General features: G+C 39.7%; 1 protein-coding gene across 5 annotated transcripts in view; it reads left to right on the forward strand.

Moving 5' to 3' along the window:
* The window catches only part of NEK10 (NIMA related kinase 10), a 514,569-nt gene that overhangs the window by 212,888 nt on the left and 273,988 nt on the right, over positions 1-27,693 (forward strand). For all 5 annotated transcript variants that reach the window (XM_033930152.1, XM_033930153.1, XM_033930155.1 and 2 more), the window contains exons 19-22: positions 4,200-4,337; positions 8,128-8,173; positions 9,389-9,510; positions 9,693-9,795. In XM_033930152.1, coding sequence (XP_033786043.1) covers positions 4,200-4,337; positions 8,128-8,173; positions 9,389-9,510; positions 9,693-9,795 — 409 coding nt within the window. The remainder of the gene's footprint in view (positions 1-4,199; positions 4,338-8,127; positions 8,174-9,388; positions 9,511-9,692; positions 9,796-27,693) is intronic.

Below are 27,693 nucleotides of genomic sequence, written 5' to 3' on the forward strand. Positions count from 1 at the left end.
GGCTCACCATACATTATAAAGGAGTTTTGGTGAAATGTACTTCTGGCACTGTTATATGAAGTTCACAGCAGTGCCTTCTAATGTGCCCCAGTGCTCTGTTGGAATGTCTATATGGCTAGCATATTAGAAAGCTGACCCCGTGTATCAAATGGGATTCATTTGGATGTTTTCAATTTGGACGGTATTGTGGTTGAAAATGTGGAATAAAGTTAGACATCCTGAGGTTGGACATCTAGTTGGACAATTTTAAAAACCAATTTGGATGTCCAGCATTTTAAAAAATGTACCCTTCTGAAATTCCAATTGTGGATGTTTTTCAGGAAACGTCCAAAGTCGGACTTAGACATCTTATCGAAAATGCCCCTCTATGTGTATATAGTAGAGAATGACATGGGGAAAAAATTTGTCCCCGTCCCGCAACTACCGTCCCTTCCCCGTCCCGTCCCTGCATCCACTGTCCCTGCCCCGTCCCCGCAGCATCTATACAAGCCTCAGTACTGCAATATTTATCTTATTCCTTCCTTATAAATCAAAGTTCTGACTGCTGAACTAGAGAAAGAGATGTTCAGTTGGCAGGGCTTTGTTTATAAATTTTTACATTAAATAAATAAATATAGGGATATATATATTTTTTTCAATTGTGATAATAACTTAAATGACCATTGGAGAAGCAGTAACCACCACAAAGATAAGTTTATTTTATAGTAAATGGATGTTGGATTGCTATATGGTGGTACAGACATTAATAGTGCCATGATGGTCTGATGGCAACTGGTGTTGTGTGTCTTTACACTAGAACACTAAGGTTGTGGGTCTGAGCACTATTTAAATTATTAATTAATTCTTTTAAATTGTGTTATGAATATTGTCATATAAATTTTTATAAACACAACTAATATACTACTTTATCCTATAGCAAAAAAAGAAAATAAATAAATAGAAATTTTTTTTCTACCTTCGTTGTCTAGTTTCTGCTTCCCTCATCTTCTCATTCAGTTCCTTCTATCCACTGTCTGTCTTCTCTCTGCGTCTTCCATTTGCTCTGTTATTGTGCCTCTCCCTTCACCCCTCTCTCAATTGGTCTGGCACCCATCTTCTTCCCTGCACTCCCCCATAGTCTGGCATCTCTGTCTTCTTCCCTTCCAGCTTCTTCTCCCCACTCTCTCTTCCCCATTCCCTTCAGCATCTTCTCCCCACTCTGGCTTCCCCATTTCCTTTCAGCGTCTTCTCTCCACTCTGTCTTCCCCATGTCCTTTCAGCGTCTTCCCCCCACTCTGTCTTCCCCATGTTCTTTCAGTGTCTTATCTCCACTCTGTCTTCCCCATGTCCTTTCAGCGTCTTCTCCCCACTCTGTCTTCCCCATGTCCTTTCAGCATCTGTTCCTCTCCACCCCCTTCAGCGTCTGCTCCTTTCCTCCACCACCCTTCCCTCTCACCACCTCACCGTCCTTCGGCACCCCTCGCATGGCTCTCTCCCTCCTTCCTACCTACCCAAATCTATCTATCTATCTCCCTCCCTCCCCTTTACCTTCGCGGCACATTTTAAGTAACTTTCACAAAGCCGTCGGAGCTTGCAAACAGTAGCATACGTGTGTGGGTGGAAACTTCTCTTCTGACACAACCGGAAATTGCGTTAGAGGAGAAGCTTCCACTCACACACGCACGCTACTGCTTGCAGACTCTGATGGCTTTGTGAAAGTTACTTAAAATGTGCCACCAAGGTAAGTGGGAGGGAGGGAGGGAGGGAGATAGATTCGGGTAGGTAGGTAGGAAGGAGGGAGGGAGCCACCCGTGATTGATGACCGCACGCGTTTCTTCCCTTAACTGCGGGGACAAGGCCATTCACCGCTCCACAGGGCGGTGGATGGCCTTGTCCCTGTACCCGCAGTGAGCACTTTTTCCCCCTCACCGTTTCGGCAGGTTACCCGCGACTAGCCATGGGTAACAGTCATCGTGTCATTCTCTAGTATATCGCATGCTTGTCTAAAATTGTTTTTACACATGTATGTCATATCTACATTTATCTTGAAAGAAAACATGGATTGGGCAGTCTACGACTAGGATGCCTGAAGTTTACACATTGCAGAAGGGGAATACACATCTATGAACTGATACCGCAAAGTCAGGATTTACATCTGCTCTATCCCATAAATATATTGTGGCACGGTGCTCCTTTAGGCAGGGGGTCAGGGATGGAAGTGGACAGAGAGAGAAGATGCTGGATGGAAGGGGTAGAGAACGAAGGCACATGATGGAAGGAGGGGATAAATAAAAAGAGGGCATATAATGGGGGGAAGAGGACTGAGTTAGTAAAATACTGGAGGAGGTGAGGGCAAGAGGTGGCAAGCTGTAGGTAGACAGTGAAAAGAGAAATTGATGACAGGGTAGTAAGAATGTAATCTAGACAGATGCAAAAAATAAATTGAGAAGGAAGATGAGGGAAGGAGAGAGTGAAATGCCAGACCATGAAGGTGTGGGAGAGGGAAAGGAAGGAGAGGAGAGAGATGCCAAACCATTGGAGGAGGGAAGGGAAGAAGATGGATGCCAGGCCAATGGGGGTGAATGGAGAGATGGAAGGGGGGGAGGCATACAGTTTCTGGAAGGAGCATAGAAGGATAGAAGATGCCATATAGAAGGGGTAGAGAGAGGGCAGACAGTGGATGAAAGGAAGAGAGTGACAAGAAGATGAGGAAAGCAGAAACCAGAGAAGACAAAGGTAGAAAAACATTTTCTATTTATTTATTTTTTTGCTTTAGGGGACATGCATCACTGTTTCTGTGCTGTTGCATTGTATGCAGAGACCAGCTTCTTGGTGGATCATTTTAACGTTTGTCTGTGTATTTCTATTTTATCCCCCCTTTTACAAAACTGTAGAGCATTTATTAGCACTGGCCATGGTAACAGCTCTGATGCTCAGAATTCTATGAGCTGTTACCACCATGGCTAAAAACCGCACTACAATTTTGTAAAAGGGGGAAGGGTTAGTTTGTGATTACATATTCTATGCTAGGCAAAGGTGTTTTCTTTGGGTTCAAAAGACATAGTTTTCTGTTAGGATTGAATGTGCATAATTGATCTGTACGAGTCTGGCTTGTTTAGTTTTACAATGGGTGTATTGATGTTGTATTGCTCACTGCAGTATGTGTGATGCAGCCTTTTCCTAGGTACACTCTTGTGCGAAGTATGGATTGTTACTAAAAATCATGTTTTACATACAGATTGGGGGGGGGAGGTGTCGTGTCAAAAAATGATGGGCCCCGGTTGTCACATATGCTATGTACGCCACTGGTAGGTAATATAGGATTTTTACCACACTTGATGGTTTGATAGTGTCTTAAACAATATCGCAGGTTTATGCTAATGTCTGCCATGCCAGAAAACTCACACACTAGCTTCTTAACAAAAATTAGTAAAAGGGCCCCTATGTGTCTTTATAAAATAGGTTGTCAGAACTAACTGTAATAGCATGCAAATACTCATGTATACATAAATTTTATAATACAAAAATCATGTACATCAAATTTCCATCCCTGCTCTGCCCAAACTAAACCCTTAGGAGTACTTGTCAAGTGCATGTATAAATATGTTGGATTTTGTTGGCATGTTACATGTACATGGATCTACGTCTGCATAGTATTATAAAAGCCCATTAGTCCCTCCCCCACATGGATAATATATTTCAGCATCTAATTTATTCAGATAAGTAGTAAGGAAATCCACTGATTTTTGCTGTTCTCTATATAACTTTAGACTCTCCCATATAGGGTCCCTTTTACTAAGCTGCACAAGGCACTAAAGCGCACCTAACACAGCCCAACGTCATGTGGTAGTTTTTAAATGTATAAGTGCTAAATAATTTTTTAAATTTTTTGAAGGCATGTTGGGTGGAGAGTGGGCATTCCTGTGCTAACCATCAACATTACAGCTCTAACTGATTATTTCATGGATAACACAGGAGCCTTACTACCTACACAATAAAGCTTTCTTTGTGGCCAATGCAATATACTGTCATAGATGTTCAATAAAATACTTAAATTAGTACCTCCTTTATGCCTAATTGCCCCCCCCCCTTTTTATATAATCATAGCACAGTTTTTAGCGCCTTACACAGTGGTAACAGCTCTGATGCTAAAAACCACACTATGGTTTGGTAAAAGGAAGGGTATATTAGTAATTCTTACAAAGAGTGATATCTTCTAGGTAAGAAAACGCAGTGGCCAAAATCTTCTAGCTATGAAAGAAGTCAACCTACACAATCCAGCATTTGGAAAGGACAAAAAAGATCGAGACAAGAGTGTGGAGAACATTGTTTCTGAATTGACAATTATTAGGGAACAGGTAAGTTTTCAGTTTAAATTTTTAATGCTATAAAAAGCTAATTATTTGCTTTTATTGAAGAAGAATACCCAGTCTAATAGTTCTACCACAGAACTGACTACTCACATTAGATTTTTGGTTATAAGTGATAATAGCCCTTTACATTTCAAGAACATTTGTACTTCCCTTTCCCAAGCCTCTTTTCCCAGAACTCCTTCAAAAACAACTTGCACATGGCAGAAAACAGCTGCAGATTTTAGAGTCTAACTAAATATCATAAAACATTGAATATTACAAAAACATCCCTTATTTGTCCCGCAAACATCAACCTTTACTCTTCATTCATGTGGCAATTCCTGATTAGTTGGAACCAAACTAACCAATGTTGCTTAAGCATCCTGTGAATAACTCCCTCATAGCAAAGCCTGCAATAATGTCAAACCTTGCCATTCCCTGATGATTTAATGACAAATTTGTCAAAAGTTCAAACGTCTCAGCGGTCCACTCAGTCATTCCGCTGGTATACCAATACTTCTAGATGAACCTCCTATTATAACCCCAGGAATTGTTACATCCAGCCTTCTTCATCTGCAAGGTCTAATAACCAGAGATGGTCTAGACAATAATGACAGCAGAAGTCACAATCTCAGTCTCAGTTTAAGCAGCAGTCAGCTTTTTGACTCCCTACTAGAGAGCATTACCAAAACCTCCCTCAATCTTCTTCTAGATCAGTGGTTCCAAACCCTGTCCTGGAGGACCATCAGGCCAATTGGGTTTTCAGGCTAGCCTTAATGAATATGCATGGAGCAGATTTGCATGCCTCTCACTTCCATTATATACAAATCTCTCTCACTTTGAGTGTGGTTGTAAAATTACAAAAAGGTGGTATACAAGTCCCAATCCCTTTCCTTATTGTCAGAGACCTCAATATCATTCTCTCTGTACTTATGAAGTCTATCTTTGAGTCACTCTTGACTTGCTTACTCAAACATATTACTTGTAAAGTGGCATTTCTTATAGCCCTTACATTTGCACACTAGGTTAGTGAACTTCAAGCACTTGTATCAGATCCACCCTATACAAAATTTTATCATGACACAGTTGTTCTCTGAATACTTCCGAAGTTCTTCCCGAAAGTCATCTCCAAATTTCATTTCAACCACTCCATAGATCTACCTGTCTTCTTCCCAAGGCTGCATTCTCACTCTTGCATGCTATTTAGATCACACTAAGATTCACAGGACTTCCTCTCAGCTCTTTGTATCTTGTGATCCTAACAGGCTTAGAATTCTTGTCATCAAGAACTATTTCCATATGGCTAGTGAACTGTATCTCCTCTGCATACAGTATGCTTGAGTTGGACTGATACTTTAAGGCCATGTCACAGCTCATCATGTATGAGCTATGGTTATTTCAGTAGCCCATTTTTGCTCACTACTATTGAGGACATTTGCAAAGTGGCCAGTTGGTCCTCAATATACACACTCATTTTACATTAATGTTTGGAGCAGCACTCCAGAAGGAACAGTTGTTTTGGGTAAGCAATTCTGCAAAATTTATTCTCTTCCTAGAAACCAATTTTCCTTCCAACCCTTTTGGGTTTTGTCAGGTTCATGTTTGTTCACTCTAACCCTCTACCTAAATGCATGATCTTGGCAGTTTGGGAATCCCACATCTAATATAATAAAATGCTAGGCCGCGCATGTACACTCCCATCTGCGTGCGTCCGTTTTCCGTGAGATGTAGGGCAACTTAGGTAGGAGTGCGCATGCGCGCTTACGTCACCAGCTGCCAATGCCTCCACAAGCCAGGACCGCAGCCAGCCACTGATCTCTGTTCCTCCAGCGGGCGGGCGAGTGAGCGGGCAGGGGGGGTATCTCAGAGGAGAGGGATTGCCGCCGCTCAGTGCCCCCACCGAGGAGCCCAGCAACTTCCGCCCCGGCTCTTAAACTGACCCAAGTCCTTTGCCGCCCCCCCTTCCCTTCCCACGGGCCCGACTACCTACCCAGCGATTCAAGCAGCGTGTGCAGCAGTCTTCACACGCTGCTTCGGGGCCTTCTACTGCCCTGATTTGCTCTGCCGCATCTCTGATGATGTCATCAGGGACGTGCAGAGTAAATCAGGGCAGTAGAAGGACCTGAAGCAGCGTGTGAAGACTGCTGCACACGCTGCTTGAATTGCCATGTGTAGTCGGGCCCGTGGGAAGGGAAAGGGGGGTAGAGGAAACGCTAATGCTGCTGTACAGGGAACTGGTGTGGGGGGGTAGGAAATGGAGGGGGAGGGAATGCTGCTTTGGACAGACAGACAGAGGGAGGAAGGGAGACAGAAAGAAAAGAAGAAAGACACAGGGGCAGGTGCACAGGGAACTGGTGTGGGGGGAGGGAAATGGAGGGGGAAGGAATGCTGCTTCGGACAGACAGACAGATGGAGGAAAGGAGATAGAAAAAAAAGAAGAAAGACACAGGGGCAGGGAGATACACAGAAATACAAAGGGGATCAGGGACAGAGACAGACAGAAAGAAAGACAGCGGGAGTCGCATCAGGAGGGGTGCGGAATGCGGCAGAGGGTCCTTTTCCAATGGAAATGGTTTGCAGGCAGACCTTGGGTGTCCAAGTTACAGATGAAATGTAATGTGGACAAATGCAAAGTGATGCACATTGGGAAGAATAACCAAAATCACAGTTATCAGATACTAGGTTCCACCTTGGGGGTTAGCGCCCAAGAAAAAGATCTGGGTGCCATTATAGACAATATAATGAAACCTTTTGCTCAATGTGTGGCAGCTGCCAAAAAAGCAAACAAGATGCTAGGAATTATTTAAAAAAGGGATGGTTAACAAGACTAAGAATGTTATAATGCCTTTGTATTGCTCCATGGTGCGACCTCACCTGGAGTATTGCGTTCAATTCTGCTCTCCTTATCTCAAGAAAGATATAGCAGCAATAGAAAAGGTTCAAAGAAGAGCGACCAAGATGATAAAGGGGGATGGAACGCCTCTCATATGAGGAAAGACTAAAAAGGTCAACAAAATCCTGAGTGGATAGATTTTTTTCACTCCATCAAAAATTACAGACTAGGGGACACTTGATGAATTTACAGAATAATAGTTTTAAAGCCAATAGGAGGAAATATTTTTTCACTCAGAGAATAGTTAAGCTCTGAAACACATTGCCAGAGGTTGTGGTTAGAGCATATAGCATAGCTGGTTTTAAGAAGGGTTTGGACAATTTCCAGGAGGAAAAGTCCATAATCTGTTGTTGAAAAAGACATGAGGCAAGCCACTTGCTCTGGATTAGTAGCATGGAATTTTGCTACTCTTTTGGGCCCTAGTGACCTGGATGGGCTACTGGGCTTGATGGACCTTTGGTCTGACCCAGTAATGCTATTCTTATGTTATGTTCTTATGCTGTCCTCGGATAACACTTGTTACTGGTTAGTAACTTTGCTGAATCTGCCCTCATGATAGTGGCCTATTATTCCTCTTTTCTAGATGTCGGAGCTGTAAAAATTTTCCTTTTGAAATTTTGATTATTCTTTGTATTGGAAATTTCCATGAAGATGTGTTGTTTTCTATAACTTGTAAAATTCTATAAATACAACATAAAAAAATGTATCATATATATGAAATCAACACATCATACCATAGTCACTTATACTGAGATTTTATTGTACTACATTGTAGTGGAGGAAGGATAATTGTTAAAGGAAATAGCCTGTGTAATATCTGGTTAATTTATCTGAGCTGAAAGTTGCCACCCTTCAGTGTAAAAAAATTAATGTCTTGAAATATTATCATTTCTTTTCCTGCAGCTATACCATCCTAATGTTGTGCGGTATTATAGAACTTTCTTAGAAAGTAAGTATAGCTTTTGTGAATTAATATGATGGTCTATGAGCGTTGTTCAGAGAGTAGTTACTGGTTACAGTTGTTCCTTTTAACTACTCATAGAAGTAAAGCTTCCTTAACTATAGAAAGGAGAAATGACTTGGGGGAAATTACTAAGCTATGGTAAAATATGACATTTGACCACAAGTTATTTTGCCTCTACCCCCCTTTTTACTAAACCATGATAGCAGCTTTTAGTGCAGGGAGCTGCGCTGTTTCCAGTGCTCATAGGAACTCTATGAGCATCGGCTCCCTGCGCTAATAACCACTGTCGCGATTTAGTAAAAGGGGGGATAGCTGGGTGTGTGTTATTGTGGAAGTCACTAATCAGTGATAACATAGTATTGCAGGTTAGTGACTCCCAGAGTATGGAAAAGTCTATTTCAGTCAACCTTAAATGCTGTTGTTTTGCTTCTTAGGAGGTCTGGGAGTTGCCCCTCTTTTTCTCTCCAACAAAGACCATTTACTACAAACCCCTCACCCTCTGCTAGGAGTCGTGGACACCATTTTGAAACCCATAGCTGATAGTACAGAATTTGGGGGTTGGAGAAAACCTTACAAAGGGGAGGAAGAGTAGAAGGTATGCAGGGGTGGAAATGGGGCTTAGGCTCTTGTTTTTAAGGGAGATAAAGGGTCTGGGAGGTTGGGGTATCTTGGAGAAGTCTTTACTGGAATAGGGGAGAGGTGGAGCTCTCAACTTTTTAAGATGGTGTCCAGGAGTATTGTGCTGTATGTAAGCAGTCTGATGCTTTCAACCTGGAAAAATAACACCTGCTTTCAGCTGGCATTGTTTTTCCAAGAATAACACAACTTGCAAAGTTCACTGAAGCTGCATTATTCAATTTGCATAATAATGAGGTAATAATAATGTATCTTATGGTACTTTAAACTAATGTGCATTACAGTAAAATAACACAAATTTTGCCATTTAATGTGTTTTACGGGGCAAAAAACATAAATTGTAGATCAATGACTGTGCCCGATCTTCATAAGCATGAGAGATGCAGAATGCCATCTCTAATAGGACAGAAACATGCATTAAAGACGAATAATGAGCTAAAAGCTGAAAATTTATATTCCCAAATAATAATAAAACAATATCCTCTCTGTAGTCTCCAGATGAAAATTAAACTTTTATTACAAATACTGATGGCATGAATTACCGCTTCATTCTGTTGCGTGCAGATGACAGATTGTATATAGTTATGGAGCTCATAGAAGGTGCACCTCTGGGAGAGCACTTTAATTCTTTGAAAGAAAAGAAACAACTCTTTACAGAAGAAAGAATATGGAAGATATTTATACAAGTAAGTAGTGGAAATGTTTTTATCGTTTGTATACTGTAGCTTGTATAATTATATAGATGAACTGAGCTAAAAGACTAACAAAAACCAGATATTTTGGTTCAGAAATGTATTTTATTGAATATGCTTTCGCATCTGAGGTAATAATAATATTCTTCTTTAAATCTTTATTTTTTTAAATGTAGCTGTGTTTAGCTTTGCGGTATTTGCACAAAGAGAAAAGGATTGTCCATAGAGACCTCACACCTAACAATATTATGCTGGGAGAAAAGGACAAAGTAACGATCAGTGAGTACAACATTCATTTGCAAGTCATAACATGGAAGGACTTAAGAGGGACTAGAAGATTAAGGGGGGAAATTAAGATGTGACATTTTTGTGTTAAGCCCATTTAGTACTAACAGGAGGAGGGGGGATTACTATCAAGACATATTATTTTACTGAGCATGCCAATTATTAGTAACTAGGTCTCATTGCATAATATGGAACCTCTTCTAAAATAGCATGAGTTAATGGTAAAATAACATGTCTTAACCTTTTCCCTATCGTGTGTCCCGGATGTTGGGACATTTCAAAAAATGTTGTTGCCATCGTATGTCCCATGGCATGGAACATACAGTACACCTTCTACCTATCATTTGTCCCATCTATTGGGCCATTGTGTAAATGATAAAGGTGAATAATATAAAACTTTGCTAAAATAATTACGATTGGAACCAGCGTAACATAAAATTTATTACGATAGGAAAAGGTTAATAGTAGCCCACATTGATAACTACATCCCTTAATATAGAGTTGCCATTCATCTTTTAACCACCAAGGACCAAATTCAGTAAAGATTGCCCAAATCTGGGTTGAGTGCCCTTTATAGAATAGTGTGTAACGCCGGTTCCTGCACTCAGATTTGAGCACTAGGATTTATGCCTGTTAAACCCAGGTATAATTCCTGGTGCCCAATTTGGGTGTGCATATGCGGTATTCTGTAACACTGTGTGCAAATTTACAGAATGCCCCTGACCTGCCCATGCCCACGTCCCTTTTGGGTTGTGCACCATGGAATTTGGGTACACTGCTTTATTGAATAGCATGTAGCAAGATACACATGGAAATCCAAATTGGTGCCAATTAACATCAATAATAAATGAGTTTATTTGATGCACTTGTTGTAACATACAAAAATGAATAAAGAATTATAAAACATAAATGCCCAATTATTGACATTAATTGGTTTGTTGCCCAGTTTAGTTGCGTGTGCATCTCAGGATCGTGTCAAATTTGGGTTCAGAAATTTAAGCATATTTTATGGAATTGGGGGCAAATGTCCCCCTACACTTCTAGGTCATAATTGGTAAATTTTCCATACTTTGATATTCCTGTGTATGATAATTTTCCTGTGCTTCACTAGTAGTAGAGTGTTTTTCACTAATGTACCCTCCATTTTTTAAAGCATCACTCTTTCCTCTGTATAGTATCTGTGGATTCAAGTATGCCCTAATTATTAGATAAAGTCGATGCACGTTAGGCATGTTTATTTTGATCCTAGGGCAGGAAATTTTCAAGATGTTTTTGTGAGCAAAACATAGAAACAGAGAATAATGAAGGTAGACAAAGACCATATGGCATATCCAGTCTGCCCATCCATGTCCACACAAAATGAATTTTATAAAATTGTAATTATAAAAAGGGAACATTAAATTGAATTCAAAATAAATCCCTAACCCAAAAAGTCATATGCAAAACAAACTGGCTTAGAAAAACTATTCAGCTCAAATTTAATAATATATTTAAATACCCCCTCCTTTACAAAGCCGCACTAGCATTTTTAGCACCGACTGCCGCAGTAAAAGTTCTAACGCTCATAGAATTCCTATGAGCATCCAAGCTGTCACCGCTATGGCCGGCGCTAAAAATGCTAGCATTGCTTTGTAAAGCAGGGGGATATTCACTTATTTAATCATCAACTGAAAAAAATAACCAAAACAAAAATATATAAAAAATAAAACTAGGCCCCCTTTTACTAAGCCATAGGCATCGGATCATTTAGCTCGGGATGCTGTGTTATCGGGCTTAGTAAAAGTGGGGGTAAGGGAGCAAACCACATGCTCCAAATTCTATGCAGGATACCAAAATAAAATGCTGCCTGTAAAATCCAATCATTGTATATAGAAAAACATTCATACAGAAGATGGTGGCATGAAGAGAACTGTGTTTAGGTCTCACTGTGAATTTTGCCTGATTCCACTTGTAATTATTCCACACACTATAAGGAAAACAGCGGTCAACGCTCTTCCCCCAAGCTCTAAGGCTGCTCTTAACTCAGCCGACTATCAAGACTTTTGCAGTCTGAGCTCCGAAGCTAGGCTCTGGAGGCTTACCGGCATTGCCCTGTGAGGAGGGAGACTTGACGGCTTCAGGACTAGATGTGTCCCTCTCAACTCCAGAGAGGAATCCGCTGCCTTGCTCCTGCAAATTTGGAGGGGTTTCCTTCGGCAGAAGTCGCTGAATTGGAAGCCCCCTGTAGGGGTGATTTTGCAGTAGGATCCTCAGGGCAAATTAGAAGATCTATGGAACACTCTGCTACTTTCATCAGCAAGAAAATGTTCGAGGCAGTATTAGAGAGCATATGGATTGCTCTCCAGAAACTTGATATGAAGGTAGACATCTCAACTAAAGAAATATCTTCCCTTGCAAGTACAATTGATACCTTATCAGAAATTTTGGCAGTATTGGAAAAGATAGAGGGAGGGTGGGAGTATGAATGATAAGAATTGATAATTGTTAATTATTAGTATATGGGAGGGAGGGGTGGGATTCCTTTATATTTATGTATTGGAAGATTACAAATAAGATTGTCAAGTGATTAATTAATATATTTCTGATGGATTATTGTACACTTGTAATTTTTGAAAACGAATAAAGATTTATTAAAAAAAAAATAAATTTTGGCAGGGACAAAAAGTGGGTTTACTACTCAGTTTATATCGCTAAAGGAAGAAATGAGAACTTTAAAAGATGCTTCCTCATCGATAACCAAATAATTAACAAAAAGATTGAAATGTTAGATAATTATAAAAGAAGACTGAATCTTCATTTCTTGAATTTTCCAAAATCTCCTGGGATTTTTCCTCTTGATGCATTTAAGAAATATTTGAAAGAAGTTCTAAAATTTTCCTCTCAAAATATACCTCCGGTGAATAAAATATATTATATTTCCTCAAAGAAGGTAGGAGATCCTTCAGAGACTAATGAGCAAGCAATGAAGATCTCAATATCTCAGAAATTCCAGAATCTTCTTTAACAGAGAGTTCTGAAAGGTCAGCACTATTGGTCTCATTGTTTTTGAACAAGATGTGAATTTAATTATGAAGTTATATTTTAGAAATGCCCAAGTTCTCTTTTGTGGGAAAAAGATATGGATCTACCCAGATGTGACATGACAGATACAAAATTCTAGAAGAGCCTTTTTGGAAATGAAACAGGAAGTACTGTCATTGTGAGCACAATTTTTGCTGGCTTACCCCTGTAAATGTTGCATAAAGTATTTGAGTATAACTTATGTTTATTATCAGCTGGAGCATCTAAGGGCATTTATTAATTTAGATAAGCTGTCTGCCTGAAGCTCAAGTTATTTAGATTGCAATTTAAGTATTGTATCAGAGCTTAAATCATGTTACAGCCTTTTGTTATACTGTATATTTGTTGCTATTTTTTTTCCTCCTTATCTAGAATCCTCCCCTTCTATTTTGGGGTCCAATGAAGAACTTTAAATTGTTTCCTAATTATTTATTTTCGTTAAAACAGGGATCTCAAAGTCCCTCCTTGAGGGCCACAATCCAGTTGGGTTTTCAGGATTTCCCCAATGAATATGCAGTGGAAGCAGTGCATGCACATAGATCTCATGCATATTCATTGGGGAAATCCTGAAAACCCGACTGGATTGCGGCCCTCAAGGAGGGTCTTTGAGACCCCTGCGTTAGAACAAATTATGTATTTAGGCCCTCCTTTACAAAGCCGCGCTAGCGTTTTTAGCGCCGGCCACGGCGGGAACAGCTCGGACACTCATAGGAATTCTATGAGTGTCCGAGCTGTTACCGAGGTGGCTAGCGCTAAAGCCATTAGCTCAGCTTTGTAAAGGAGGGGATTAGTTCTGTATTGATTGAACAAGAGTATACTTGTGTGATTATTTGAAAAAGATAATAAAAAAGAAAAAAAGAAATGCATATTAAGAGTGGGTACAAAAATATAATTATTAAGAAAACTTATCTTGTTTATGTATATTTCTACAAAAGATTGTCCAAACATATCCAAAAGAGGAGCCCTAATGTTGTGCATCATTCAGCAGGGCCCTCTTTACTTTTCACAGAGAGCCATATTCTGTAAATGGTGCCTACATTAGACACTGCTAGGTGCCCTAATTGTAGCTGCCTAGTGATGCCTACATTTGGGATTCGCACCTAACTTTTATTTTTTTAATTGGCTTAATTAGGATGGTAATTGACCACACCAGTTTTCAGCCAATCAAAAACAAAACAAAACCCATTAATTAAACAATTTAAGAGTTCAGCGCTGAACTCTTAGGATGCCTAGCAACACCTAAGTTGAGGCGCCCTCCCACGCCTAAGGATGCCTATCTTAAACAGTTAAACAGTATGGTTATATGTGGAGAATAGGTATGGTTGAGTTAGGTGTAGTTAGGCAGCTAATATATGTGCCGCCAAATTAGGTGAATGAAAAGCTGGCCTAATGGTGCAGTGCCTATGTCTAGAATGCCAAGCGATGCCTAAGTTTGTTTAGGTGGCGTTAGGCATGATTCTATAAACAGTGTCTATTAATTGATTGACAACCGTACCAAGCGGCATCTACAATGTAGGCACCACTAGGTGCCATTTATAGAATCCGCCCTAAAATGGCTTCAACATCCCACATGACCTTATTTTGGTACACTTAACACCTGAACTTACACTAGCCATAGAGCTGGCATAAGTGTAGATGCCCATAACATACCAGGGTGGATTTGATTTAACGCTGATTTAAATCACAATTTAAATCGCTAGTCAGAAAGACTTGATTTAAATCATGGTTTTCTACAGAAAGATTCATTCTTGTTGGTATAATCTTAATAATAATAATAATCTTAATATTTACAACCAGATGATGGTAACACGCAGTAATAATAACAAATATATTTTTGCTCATATATAACAATTCCTCAAGGCAGTCTTTAAGAAATATGATGAAATTAAAACATTTACCAACTTGAAGATACTGCCTGTTCAAACATGTTCTTATCTTCATCAAAGCATTTCTCATGATGATGTTTCATTTCAGCCATCAGGGATTGCATTTTTTGTTGCGGTGTTTGCATTTTGTACATATGCCCATCTTACCCATAGGTAGAGAGAAAAATATTTCCAAACTGTGTCTCTTTTTTTTTTTTTTTTAAATCTTTATTCATTTTCAAATATTTCAACAAGTGTATAATAGTCAAACAGAAAATCTTTAACTAATCACTTGACAATCTTACTTAAATTCCTTCAAACATATAAATATAAAAGAATCCCTACCCACCCACTCATATTAATAATAAACAATTATCAATTATTATCTTTCACATTCCCCCCCCTATATTTAATCTAACACTAAGGTGTTTAAGATGTCTGATCATTAGAATAATTAATCAAACTGGGTCTCTTTTATGGCCTGCTGCCATTATAGTTTTTCTCCTCCAAGGAGAGAATAGTATGATAAATCTCAGGATATACAAAGATCCCATGACTTGTGGAGTATTCTGCTCAAAAGGTTTCACTTTCATTTTTACTGCTTGCCCCACCCTCCTCACAATTAGCTCCTTGTACAGATATATAAACTTAGCACATAAGAAGTAAGGGGTTGATTCTATGTACATAGATTTGCAAAGGAACAATGGGGCTAAGGTCTATTTCTCAACTCTGTATATTTTATAACATTTTTGCTATGAAGAAGCAAGTTATCTCTTCAGAAACAAATTCAGTTTTCGGAAATGCAAAACCAAGCATTTATGATATCTTCTAGACAGAAAAATTGCCTGTGACATTATGAATGGATTAATGGAATTCATTTACCAAAAAATTTAAACATTGCATGAATATATGGCTTCATGCTACATAAATAAAATCTAATCCTTATTTCTTGATGAATAACTTTTGGACTATAATGTATCTTAGTTTTCTATTTATTTTTAGATAGATATTTTCTCAAAGTAGCATTTTAAAAAAAAAATCCAATTTAAATAAAAATCCACCCTCTAACACAACATTCTGCAAGTTACGCAGGTAAGAACTCACCTGTATGAATATTTCCCTTTCAAATACATGCTATACAAAATAGTCATGTATTTACAGAATGGTGTAGAGGTGATAATATGGCATACTAGCTGATGCCCCGGTGTTGCAGGGGTATTTAATTATAGCAATAACACTGTAAATGGATTCAAATAAAGATACTTTATAGTGGTGAATGAAATTATTTTTTTACAGCTTTATAAAAAGTACAATATTCAAATTATAATGTGAAATATTTGACAAAATGAATACAATACAACTAACACAAAACTTGATAATAAACAACATTTTTAGTTTCACATCCAGGAGCAAGAACATATAAATTCTTGGGTGAACCCACCCTTGAGCAAGCAACATAGAGTTGACTATGGGAAAAACAGGGGGATCTTAAATCCACTCCACAGTATATAATAGTCTGTCCCTGTGATTTGTTGATTGTGATAGAGAATGCAAGTATCACTGGAATTTGCAATCTCTTAAACTGAAAAGGAAGATGTGTTGCAAGTTTCGTTCAAATCGGGCAAGCCGTTTTTGCGTTGGCAGCTTTGAACAATTTTTCCATTGACATGAATGGGTGAAATCTGATTTTCTGTTTGTAGCTCCGCCCACGTATGCAGGTGGGCCGCGAGACCCCCAGAACATATTACCCCAGGTAGTGAGGGATCTGCATACCAAGTTTCGTTCGAATCGGGCAAGCCGTTTTTGCGTTGGCAGCTTTTTACATTTTTTCCATTGACATGAATGGGTGAAATCTGATTTTCTGTGTGTAGCTCCGCCCACATGTGCAGGAGGGCCGCGAGACCCCCAGAACATATCACCCCAGGTAGTGAGGGATCTGCATACCAAGTTTAGTTCAAATCGGGCAAGCCGTTTTTGCGTTGGCAGCTTTTTACATTTTTTCCATTGACATGAATGGGTGAAATCTGATTTTCTGTTTGTAGCTCCTCCCACATGTGCAGGAGGGCCGCGAGACCCCCAGAACATATCACCCCAGGTAGTGAGGGATCTGCTTACCAAGTTTAGTTCAAATCGAGCAAGCCGTTTTTGCGTTGGCAGCTTTTTACATTTTTGCCCTTGACATGAATGGGTGAAATCTGATTTTCTGTTTGTAGCTCCGCCCATTTGTGCAGGTGGGCTGCGAGACCCCCAGAACATATCACCCCAGGTAGTGAGGGATCTGCATACCAAGTTTCGTTCAAATCGGGCAAGCCGTTTTTGCGTTGGCAGCTTTTTACATTTTTTCCATTGACATGAATGGGTGAAATCTGATTTTCTGTGTGTAGTTCCGCCCACGTGTGCAGGTGGGCTGCGAGACCCCCCAGAACATATCACCCCAGGTAGTGAGGGATCTGCATACCAAGTTTCGTTCAAATCGGGCAAGCCGTTTTTGCGTTGGCAGCTTTTTACATTTTTTCCATTGACATGAATGGGTGAAATCTGATTTTCTGTGTGTAGTTCCGCCCACGTGTGCAGGTGGGCTGCGAGACCCCCCAGAACATATCACCCCAGGTAGTGAGGGATCTGCATACCAAGTTTCGTTCAAATCGGTCAAGCCGTTTTTGCGTGATCGCGGCACATACACACACACATACATACACACATACATACCTCCGATTTTATATATATTGATATATGTCTGTATGCCCCAGGGCTGGATTAAGGCCAACTGATGTTCTAAGCATAGCTCAAGAGTTGGTGCTCCTCAGTCCTTCCTTTGCTGGACTGACAAGACATTAAAATGTAATAAGTGCTGAGAAGTATCCTTGTATAAAACAAATCATATAGATTTGAAAACCACTGAAATTCATATTAGATAACTGGTGTAGCCAGGCAGCCAATTATGGGTAGGCCTGAGCTACCCCCACCTCAAAATACTTTAGCTAATAAGAAATCCCCATGCTCTGTCAATGGAAAAGCGGAGACTTAGAGGAGACATGATAGAAACCTTCAAGATCCTGAAGGGTATAGAAAAAGTAGACAGGGACAGATTTTTCAGATTACGGGGAACCACAAGTACAAGGGGGCACTCGGAAAAATTAAAAGGAGACAGGTTTAAAACAAATGCCAGAAAGTTCTTTTTCACCCAGAGGGTGGTGGACACATGGAACGCGCTCCCGGAGGCTGTGATAGGCCGGAGCACGTTACAAGGCTTCAAAGAAGGTTTGGATAGGTTCCTAGAGGATAAAGGAATTGAAGGGTACAGATAAGAGTAGCGGTAGGTTATAGGGATAGTCTGGGACCATTGCTCAGGCAATGGGCCTGATGGGCCGCCGCGGGAGCGGACCGCTGGGCGAGATGGACCTCTGGTCTGCCTCAGCGGAGGCAACTTCTTATGTTCTTATGTTCTTATGTTCTGAAGGTGACCGGAACTCCTTTTACCAAGCTTGGCAGGGAACAGCAACAGACATAAGCCAATGATTCCGGTACATGCTTAATTGCTCAAGGATGCTGTCACCGACTGCAGAGCTTGGTAGAAGGGGGTTCTGGCTATCTTTGGAGGAGGGTCTCAGCAGGAAATGCTTGGAGATCCCCTCCAGATGTAAGTCAAGGGGCAGGACCAGTGTTTGATCTGCTAGTGCCCAGGTCAGAAAATAAAGGAGTTCCCCTCCCAGATCCCCTCTCTTCCCTACCTCACCTCTGATTTCCTCACATGCCATTACTATCTCACCAACAGACCTTCACCAAATATAGAACAAGGGATTACAAATTAGAAATAAAAATATTTAGACAAAATTCAAGTGGGAACCCCAAGAAGTTAAACTTAGCATATATGGCAACACTGCAGACATAAAAACAAATGCATTTCCTTTTCTACTGAGCATAATAAAAAGCTAACATTAAATTGGCGGATTCAAGGTAGTCTGGAAACATTGGATAATTGCAGGTATTCGAACTTTAAATGATGTTATTTCTAATGGTAATCTGCTTGATTTTACACAATTGCAACATAAATTTGGGCTTCATAAATCACAATGTTTTCGTTGGTTGCAAATGAAGCAGGCCATTCAGGCAGGGTTCCCTGAATGGAAAACTCTTAATACTCAATACAGTATGGAATTTTTATGTTTTCAGGCGGACTTTCTGGGTCACCAGGCCGCGCAGTGGTATAAAACTATTAGTGATTTGGTTAAAAAAAAGCCTAAAAATGGTCTTAGGGATATTTGGAGCATTGAGATTAAGCATCAGATTTCAGCATCTCGATGGCCACAAATTTGGACTTGGAGAATAAGATGTACAATGTCAGTGTCTATGAGGCAAACGTGGGTTTTTTTTGTTACATAGAGCTTTTTGGACCCCAGTTAGATTACAAAAATTAAATAGTTCCTTATCTAATAGATGCTGGATGTAGGGACTTTGGATCATCTTTTGTTTTATTGTCCCCATATCTTAGCCTTTTGGAATTCAATCTGGGATCAAATAAATTGTTTATTGGAAAATCATGTAGCTCAGGGGTGTCCAATGTCGGTCCTCGAGGGCCGCAGTCCAGTCGGGTTTTCAGGATTTCCCCAATGAATATGCATTGAAAGCAGTGCATGCAAATAGATCTCATGCATATTCATTGGGGAAATCCTGAAAACTCGACTGGACTGCGGCCCTCGAGGACCGATATTGGACACCCCTGATGTAGCGTTATCTTATGATACTGTGATATTTGGAATGTCCATGAGAAAAAAGAGTCAGATATCATTGTGTAACAATAAACTTTTATTGATCAAGACAGGAGTTGCAATCCAACATATTACTAATAATTAGAAAGATCACAGTAGACTTAATTTTAATTTCTGGTGGAATTTGTTGTGTCACCTATATAGAATGGAAAGATCACTGGTGGTACAGAATGGAAAGTATAAAAGTTTTATAAAAATATGGGAGCCATTAACATCTTTTTGTCATGATTAAATGACATTTCTATTAATTATACACCACTTAGTGTTGAAAGAGGGGAAGGGTTTAATAGGAGGGTTTATGATCTTATAATGAATAATGGGCTTAGAGGGAGGGTGGGGGGAGGGTGGCATTTATATTTATAAGATACAATGATAAGATGTTCAAGTGGTCTAATTAATAGTGTTTATTATGAATTTTGTACACTTGATGAAAGTTTAAAAATGAATAAAGAATTTAAAAAAAAAAAAGCTAACATTTTCCACTGAAAACATTTAAAATAAAATTATTTTTTTCTATCTTTGTTGTCCGGACATTTTATTTTTCTTTCATGTTGGTTTCAGTTTTTTGTTTCTGCTGTTCTGTTTGTCATCTGCTAATTCTTTTTTAAGTAGCTGCTATCCATTTTCTCCTCCTTTCTATTATCTCACTACACTTGCCTCTGATCATTCCTTTATAGTTCTTTTCTGTCTTTCTCACCCTTCTCCTTTTTACTTTTCAGCTACCTATCAAATTTCCAGTTGTGGATTAGGAATTGGTTATCAGATAGAAAACAGAGTGTAGGGTTAAATGGCCATTTTTCTCAATGGAGGAGAGTAAATATTGGAGTGCCACAGGGGTCTGTACTGGGACTGGTTCTATTTAACTTATTTATAAATGATCTGGAAACTGGAATGACGAACAAGGTGATTAAATTTGCAGATGGCACTAAACTATTCAAAGTTGTTAAAACACATGCAGATTGTGAAAAATTGCAGGCAGACTTTAGGAAATTGGAAGTCTGGCCGTCCAAATGGCAGATGAAATTTAATGTGGACAAATGCAAAGTGATGCACATTGGGAAAAATAACCCAAATCATACTTACCAGATGTTAGATCCACCTTGAGGGTAAGCACCTAAGAAAAATATCTGGGTTTTACTGAAGACAATACGTTGAAACCTTCTGCCCAATTTGTGGTGGAGGCAAAAAAAGCAAACAAGATCCTAGGAATTATTAAAAAAGGGATGGTTAACAAGACTAAAAATGTTATAATGCCTCTGTATTGCTCCGTGGTGAATTCTGGTCGCATTATCTCAAGATATAGTGGAACTAGAAAAGATTTAAAAAAAAGCAACCAGGATGATAAAGGGGATGGAACTCCTCTTGTATGACGAAAGACTAAAAAGGTTAGGGCTCTTCAGCTTGGAATAGAGCGGCTGAGGGGAGATATGATTGAAGTCTACAAAATCCTGAGTGGAGTAGAATTTTTCACTCCATCAACAATTACAAAGACTAGAGGACACTTTATGAAGTTACAGAGTAATAGTTTTACAACCAATAGGAGGAAATAGTTTTTTACTTGGAGAATAGTTAAGCTCTGGAATGCATTGCCAGAGGTTGTGGTTAGAGCAGGTATTGTAGCTGGTTTTAAGAAAGGCTTGGACAATTTCCTGGAGGAAAAGTCCATAGTCTGTTATTGAGAAAGACATGGGGCAAGCCACTGTTTGCTTTGGATCGGTAGCATGGAATGTTGCTACTCCTTGGGTTTTGGCAAGTTACTAGTGACCTGGATTGGCCACTGTGAAGGCAGGCTACTGGACTAGATGGACTATTTGCCTGACCCAGGAAGGCTATTCTTATGTTCTTAGCTCTCCTATTCCCCATCTCACTCCTTTTTCAGCTCTCCATTACCTTTCATTTTTAATTTACTCCTCATTACCATATTTTTACCCTCTGTAATTGCTGTCCTCTTATTCATTTCCTTGCTACCCTCTCCACCCTCTCCTGACCTCTCCAAAAGGATTCCGCCATTCCTAGCATCTTCCTCCCTTTGCCCTTCTAGCTCAGAATCTATTCCCTCTACCTCCCCTCCCTGCTTTCATAATCTGACATCCCTATAGCAATTGTTGCTTTGCTAGCCAAATTTTTTTTGCCGCATTTGCATTTAACCAAGAGAAATTGTGTTGAGTCTCAGGTGCATTCCATTTGTACATATGCACAAACCATTGTCCTCATCAGTTGTATGTGCTACCCCTGATGCAGGCATTTGCATGTCAAACACATCTGTGTCAGGTCCCTTTGTACATGCTATCTCCTGTTGGATTGAATAAATTCTCTTTGTGTTACTCCTGTGGATATTGCCTTGCTTCATTGTCCTGTTGATTCTCCACGCAAGGCCAGTTTATCCTTCTTTTACCTTTTTTTTTTTTTTTTTGCTTGTCAGTGGTAAAATAACACATCTTAACAGTATCCCAGGCTAATAAGGAAGCTCCTTGGTTTCATACTAACATTATTTAATATATTACTATGAGTGTATAAGTGAGTTGCTTCATATATGCTTTGAATTTTACTTGAGCACTTCTGAATAACTTTTGGAGAGTTTGAAAACACATCAAATAGCCCTCCTTTTATGTAATAAATATTTGGGAAAATTGAATATCTGATCACAGCTTCCTTCCTGAAGTTGAACCCAACACCATTGTTATTGAAAGCAATATTAATGAAGTTTGAGACCCGTCTTTGTTTTACACTGGTGTGAGTCTCATAGAAGACAACAAGAGTAGATATTATTAATTATTGAATCACTAGTAGTATATTAAAAACAATTTATTCATTATAAACCAATAAAATTGCTTCTTTATCCCCTGGTAGATTCAGGGGCAATGTTAGGAAATTCTACTTTACGGAGAGGGTGGTGGATGCCTGGAATGCGCTCCCGAGAGAGGTGGTGGAGAGTAAAACTGTGACTGAGTTAAAAAAAGCGTGGGATGAACACAGAAGATTTAGAATCAGAAAATAATATTAAAGATTGAACTAGGCCAGTTACTGGGCAGACTTGTACGGTCTGTGTCTGTGTATGGCCGTTTGGAGGAGGATGGGCAGGGGAGGGCTTCAATGGCTGGGAGGGTGTAGATGGGCTGGAGTAAGTCTTAACAGAGATTTCGGCAGTTGGAACCCAAGCACAGTACCGGGTAAAGCTTTGGATTCTCGCCCAGAAATAGCTAAGAAGAAAAAAAAAAAAAAAAAAAAATTTAAATTGAATCAGGTTGGGCAGACTGGATGGACCATTCGGGTCTTTATCTGCCGTCATCTACTATGTTACTATGTTACTATGTTAACTGCCACCACTAAGTATAAAAATGTTTAAATTAAATTCTCAAAGTATTCAAACTATGAATGCCTGGAATTATCTTTGCTACAAATGAATGAATCAGAGAATTTGTCATGGGACAGTGGTTTCTAAAGTTAATATCACTTAAAATCCTATAGGAATCTGTATTAAAAATAGTCATGAAAAATCAGCAGCTGAAAGGTAATGGTTATAAGTTAAAAAGTGATATTTACAGTTGAAAAATTATTGGCTTAATTTTCTGTAGCTGTGTCCACCAGATGATATAAAATGCAGGTGGTGGTACTTTATCCATATATAGAAACACTGAAAATGACAGCAGATAAAGACCATATGGCCCATCCAGTCTGTCCATCCATATCATCTGCTATCTCTTCCTCCCCATAATATATCTCACATGTCTGTCCCATTCAGTGGCACTAACTGTTTAAAGGGCACTGTTGATTATACATGTTAAGTGGAAACTGTTTCTGTGCACATGTAAGTTAGGTTTGCTTTTTTGTTGAGTTGATTTATGTGTTGATATATGAAGCGGAACTGTGCTAGTCTCCAGATAACTTTTCAATTTGTTCTTGGCCCACCCCTAATGCTATTTCCTGGTTAAAGTATAACTTTTAAGCAAGTCACTACTTTGGATTAAACCAAAGGGGTACAATAAGTTGAGTTCAGCTGAGCCGACCTCCCCCCATGTGCATAGGGAGTTCAGATGGGCAGAGAGGTAGTGTTACCATATTTTAGGCCACAAAACACCAGACACATGGCCCCTCCCCATTCTGCCTCCAGCCATGCCCCCAGTCTCCTCTCTTCTTTCCTGATGAGCTCTGGCCGTGTCTGGAGGGCCTGGAACATGCAGGGATGTGTATGATATTATCTGCGCAAGCTCAAAGGCCATCCAGATGTGACCGGAGCTCGTTGTGGTTTTCCAAAACCTAGACACACCTGGATAGTCCTCTAAAAAGAGGCCATGTCTGGATTTTTCTGGACATCTGGTAACCCTACATAGAGGAATTGTTTCAGGGACAGTCAGAATATGAGGAAGAAGTTATGTAATTTGATTGGTACACCGATCATATCAGCTCCAATCAAATTAGCTTGGAGGGGTCCCACATGTCTATCCTGATTTGGTCTGGGTAGGGCATATTTTATGCTGAGACTTGGGGAGGGGGGTAAGTTACAACAGAGTTTTGTGTTGCCATCCCCTTTTTGGATAAAGTTTGAGAAAGGAAAAGTGAAAATTCAACTGGGAGTTAAAAGTGGGATAGGGTGGGTTGAGTCCATGTGCAATTCCATTATAGACCCTTAGAGACTGGCAAAGTTTGGCATTACTGCCGATCTTGCCTAGAGGGAGTTTTTACAGGGTTCTTGTTTAAGTGACGTTGGTTAGCTCAGTACCGACTAACCAGAAAGTGCTTAAGAGAATGAGAATATTATTGTTGAGATTACTATTGAAGTAAATGCTGCTTATTTTACCTCATTGGAATGACTACGAGACGGCATTGTATGTTCCAAAAACAGACAATATTTGTTTATTGTTAGTATAAAAACTTACAAAATTACAGCAGCAAAGGCATAGCAGAAAGAAATATATTGTCAGTTCAGAATATGCAATGGAGAGTAGAACTTACACCCATATGCCTAGCAGGGGGCTAGCATGTCCCTGCTGGCATACCCAAGTGAATTTCTCTCTCGTTTTACCTGTGATGCATGGATTGTTATATAGAGAAATTCTTCCTTTGTTTCAAAAAGCACATCCCCGAACTCTGGTCATGTACTTCCCTATTGGTTCAAAAATGTATACCTAACTATTCCTCCCCCCAGTACACGCCTCTCTCATTCCCCCCCCCCTCCCCCAGGAGGGGGGCCTGAGCAGAAACAGAGAATTCTTGGTGAACTTTCTTCCACCAGCTCTGAGATCCTTATTACCTTGCAGATGCTAATTTGTGGTTTTACAATTCTGTGCATCTTCAGGATGGCGTCCTTATAGATATGCAGAAAGTTGGCAATGGTGACCTCTAGCACCCCAGCTGTGCTTGGTTCCCATAACTTGCTTCAGAGACAGGCAGCAAATGTCCAGCTTGGGTAAGAGTTCTGTCTTGGTATCAGGCTCCTACGTCTCTTATTCCTCTTTCATCCTGCAGGGAATGTTGCTTGTTATAAATGTTTTATGGCTTTCCAGGGTGCCTGGCATATGTGAAGTCATACAGCACTGATAACAGCTCAGCAGAACCTTGGAGAAGTATCCTCCCAGCAGGGAATGGCAGCTGGGTTAGCATTTCAAAGGTACATGTGTTCACAGACAGCAAGGTACAGGCTGGGCCAGGCTATGGGAAAATATAAGTCTGTAGTGTCCAGCATACACAAGTGAGGCCAGTATGTCCAGTTTATCCATCTGTATGTCCAGGTTATCCATCTCACTATGTTAATGTTTGAGACTATAAGAGGGATACATTTATTTGGGACTATTCAATGTTGTGTTAAATTTGACATTACTCAATAAAGCTGTGACCTGTTTTCTGCCACATGTGGCTGGTTAAGTCTGTTATTTATGGGAATGTGGGAAAGCAGGGCGGGGAAGAGAGTGTGAATGCAAATATATATATAACCAACCCAAAAATGACTTATGGAGTTGAACAAATTACCGGTGTATTTATGACAGTTGAAAGATTTGCAGGAAAACATCTATTTTGTACTATGAAATATGATACTTAATGCGATATAATAACTGAAACAGTGAATAGGAAGATATGCACTCTGTACCATGAAGTATGTCATTTGGTGATAAGTTCGATTGTTATGGTCAAGTTGTTTTGTTAATTGTTGTGTATGTACATTTATGTTTTATTATGTATGTACATTTTGTAACCCGCCTTGGATAAAGGCAGGCTAGAAATGATAATAAACTAAACTAAACTTATGTAGTTAGCATCATGATATAAATACAGCAAAAGGGTATGCTACCACTGAGTGGCAGTGTTGTTCTTCATATACTTTACATGCACTGCTTGCACTGAGACCTCTGTTTCTGATTATGTACAGATGATGTGAAAAAATAGTCTAATTTGAAAATGATTTGTATGCAAACTATACAGTCCTGTAGGCATCACATGTATATATTAAAGGTCACATTAGAAACTACATAGCATTTACACAAATAAATGCTCTACATATTAATAGTAATTTTAGAAAGCTATTTACGTGTTAAGAAGATTCATAGCATGCACAGTTTGGAAGGAATCACGTTTTGGGCATGGTGTGGGTATAGCATGCACATATTTCATATTTTACAATGACTATCCATGCATCCTTTATAAAATTTGGATATTTTTTTTATACCTGCTTCAAGGCAGGTGTGTTAGCAGCTTGTTTGAATCTGGGAACTGACCAGTGATTGAAGCGGTAATTATGCTTACCTCTCATGCTAAAACCAGCTTCTTAAATGGTACATCCTGGATGCTCATCTTAATAAAATCTGCCATTTATGTGTTTAAATGGTGATGTTCACATGTCCAGAATCCTGAGTGATAATGTTTCTTTGTAAAATAGCTGCTTGTACTGTGTTTGCTGCCAAATTCATGTTTATAAACGACCTAGAAATTGGCACGACAAGTGAGGTGATTAAATTTGTGGACGATACAAAGTTATTCAGAGTAGTGAGGACACAGAAGGATTGCGAAGACCTACAAAGAGACATAAATATGCTCAAGGAATGGGCCGCAAAATAGCAAATTGGATTCAATGTGGATAAGTGCAAGGTAATGCATGTCGGTAACAAAAATCATATGCACGAATACAGGATGTCCGGAGCTATACTCAGAGAGAGCCCCCAGGAAAGAGACTTGGGAGTACTTGTAGACAAGTCATAGAAAGCGTCTGCGCAATACGCAGCAGCGGCGAAAAGGGCAAACAGAATGCTAGGAATGATTAAGAAGGGGATCACGAACAGATCTGAAAGGTTATCATGCCGTTATACCGGGCCATGGTACACCCCCACCTGGAATACTGCGTCCAACACTGGTCGTACATGAAAAAGGACATAGTACTACTTGAAAGGGTCCAGAGAAGAGCGACAAAAATGGTTAAGGAACTGGGGGAGTTGCCGTATAATGAGAGGCTAGAGAAACTGGGCCTTCTCTCCCTTGAGAAGAGAAGACTGAGAGAGGCATGATCGAAACATTCAAGATATTGAAGGAAATTAACTTAGTAGAGAAAGAGAGACTGTTCACCCTCTCCAAGGTGAAGAGAACGAGAGGGCACTCGCTAAAGTTAGAAGGGAAAAGATTCTGTACAAACATAAGGAAGTTCTTCTTCACCCAGAGAGTGGTAGAAATCTGGAATGCTCTTCTGGAGGCTGTTATAGGGGGAAAGTACCCTTCAAGGATTCAAGATAAGGTTGGATAAGTTCCTACTGGAACAGAACATACGCAAGTAAGGCTAGACTCAAATAGGGCACTGGCCTTTGACCTGTTTCAATTTGATATGTGACCACTTGTAATCTCTGTCTAATGTGAACCGCCTAGAACTCTTCGGGGTATGGCGGTATACAAAAATAAAGTTATTATTATTATTTATTATTAAGGGCCGCCACGTAAGCAGACTGCTGGGCATGATGGACCAGCAGAAGCAATTCTTATGTTCTTATGTATTTCCCACAGCCTCATAGGAATTTTACAAAAGGCTCTGTGTTTTAAAGGAAAACAGTGTGTAGGGTTTTCTGTAAGAGACTGAATGAACCATTCTCAGGCCTCACTGAGATTTCAAGATGGCCGTGTTTTCCACTGGTGGGCTGTCATGAGAAGAAAACAAGAATTGTGTTGTATTCTTTTCTTCTTTATTTTCTGTAAACTGCCTAGATGCAACTGATGGATGTGGT

This window comes from Geotrypetes seraphini, chromosome 2, assembly GCF_902459505.1.
Source record: "Geotrypetes seraphini chromosome 2, aGeoSer1.1, whole genome shotgun sequence".
Lineage (NCBI taxonomy): Eukaryota > Metazoa > Chordata > Amphibia > Gymnophiona > Dermophiidae > Geotrypetes > Geotrypetes seraphini.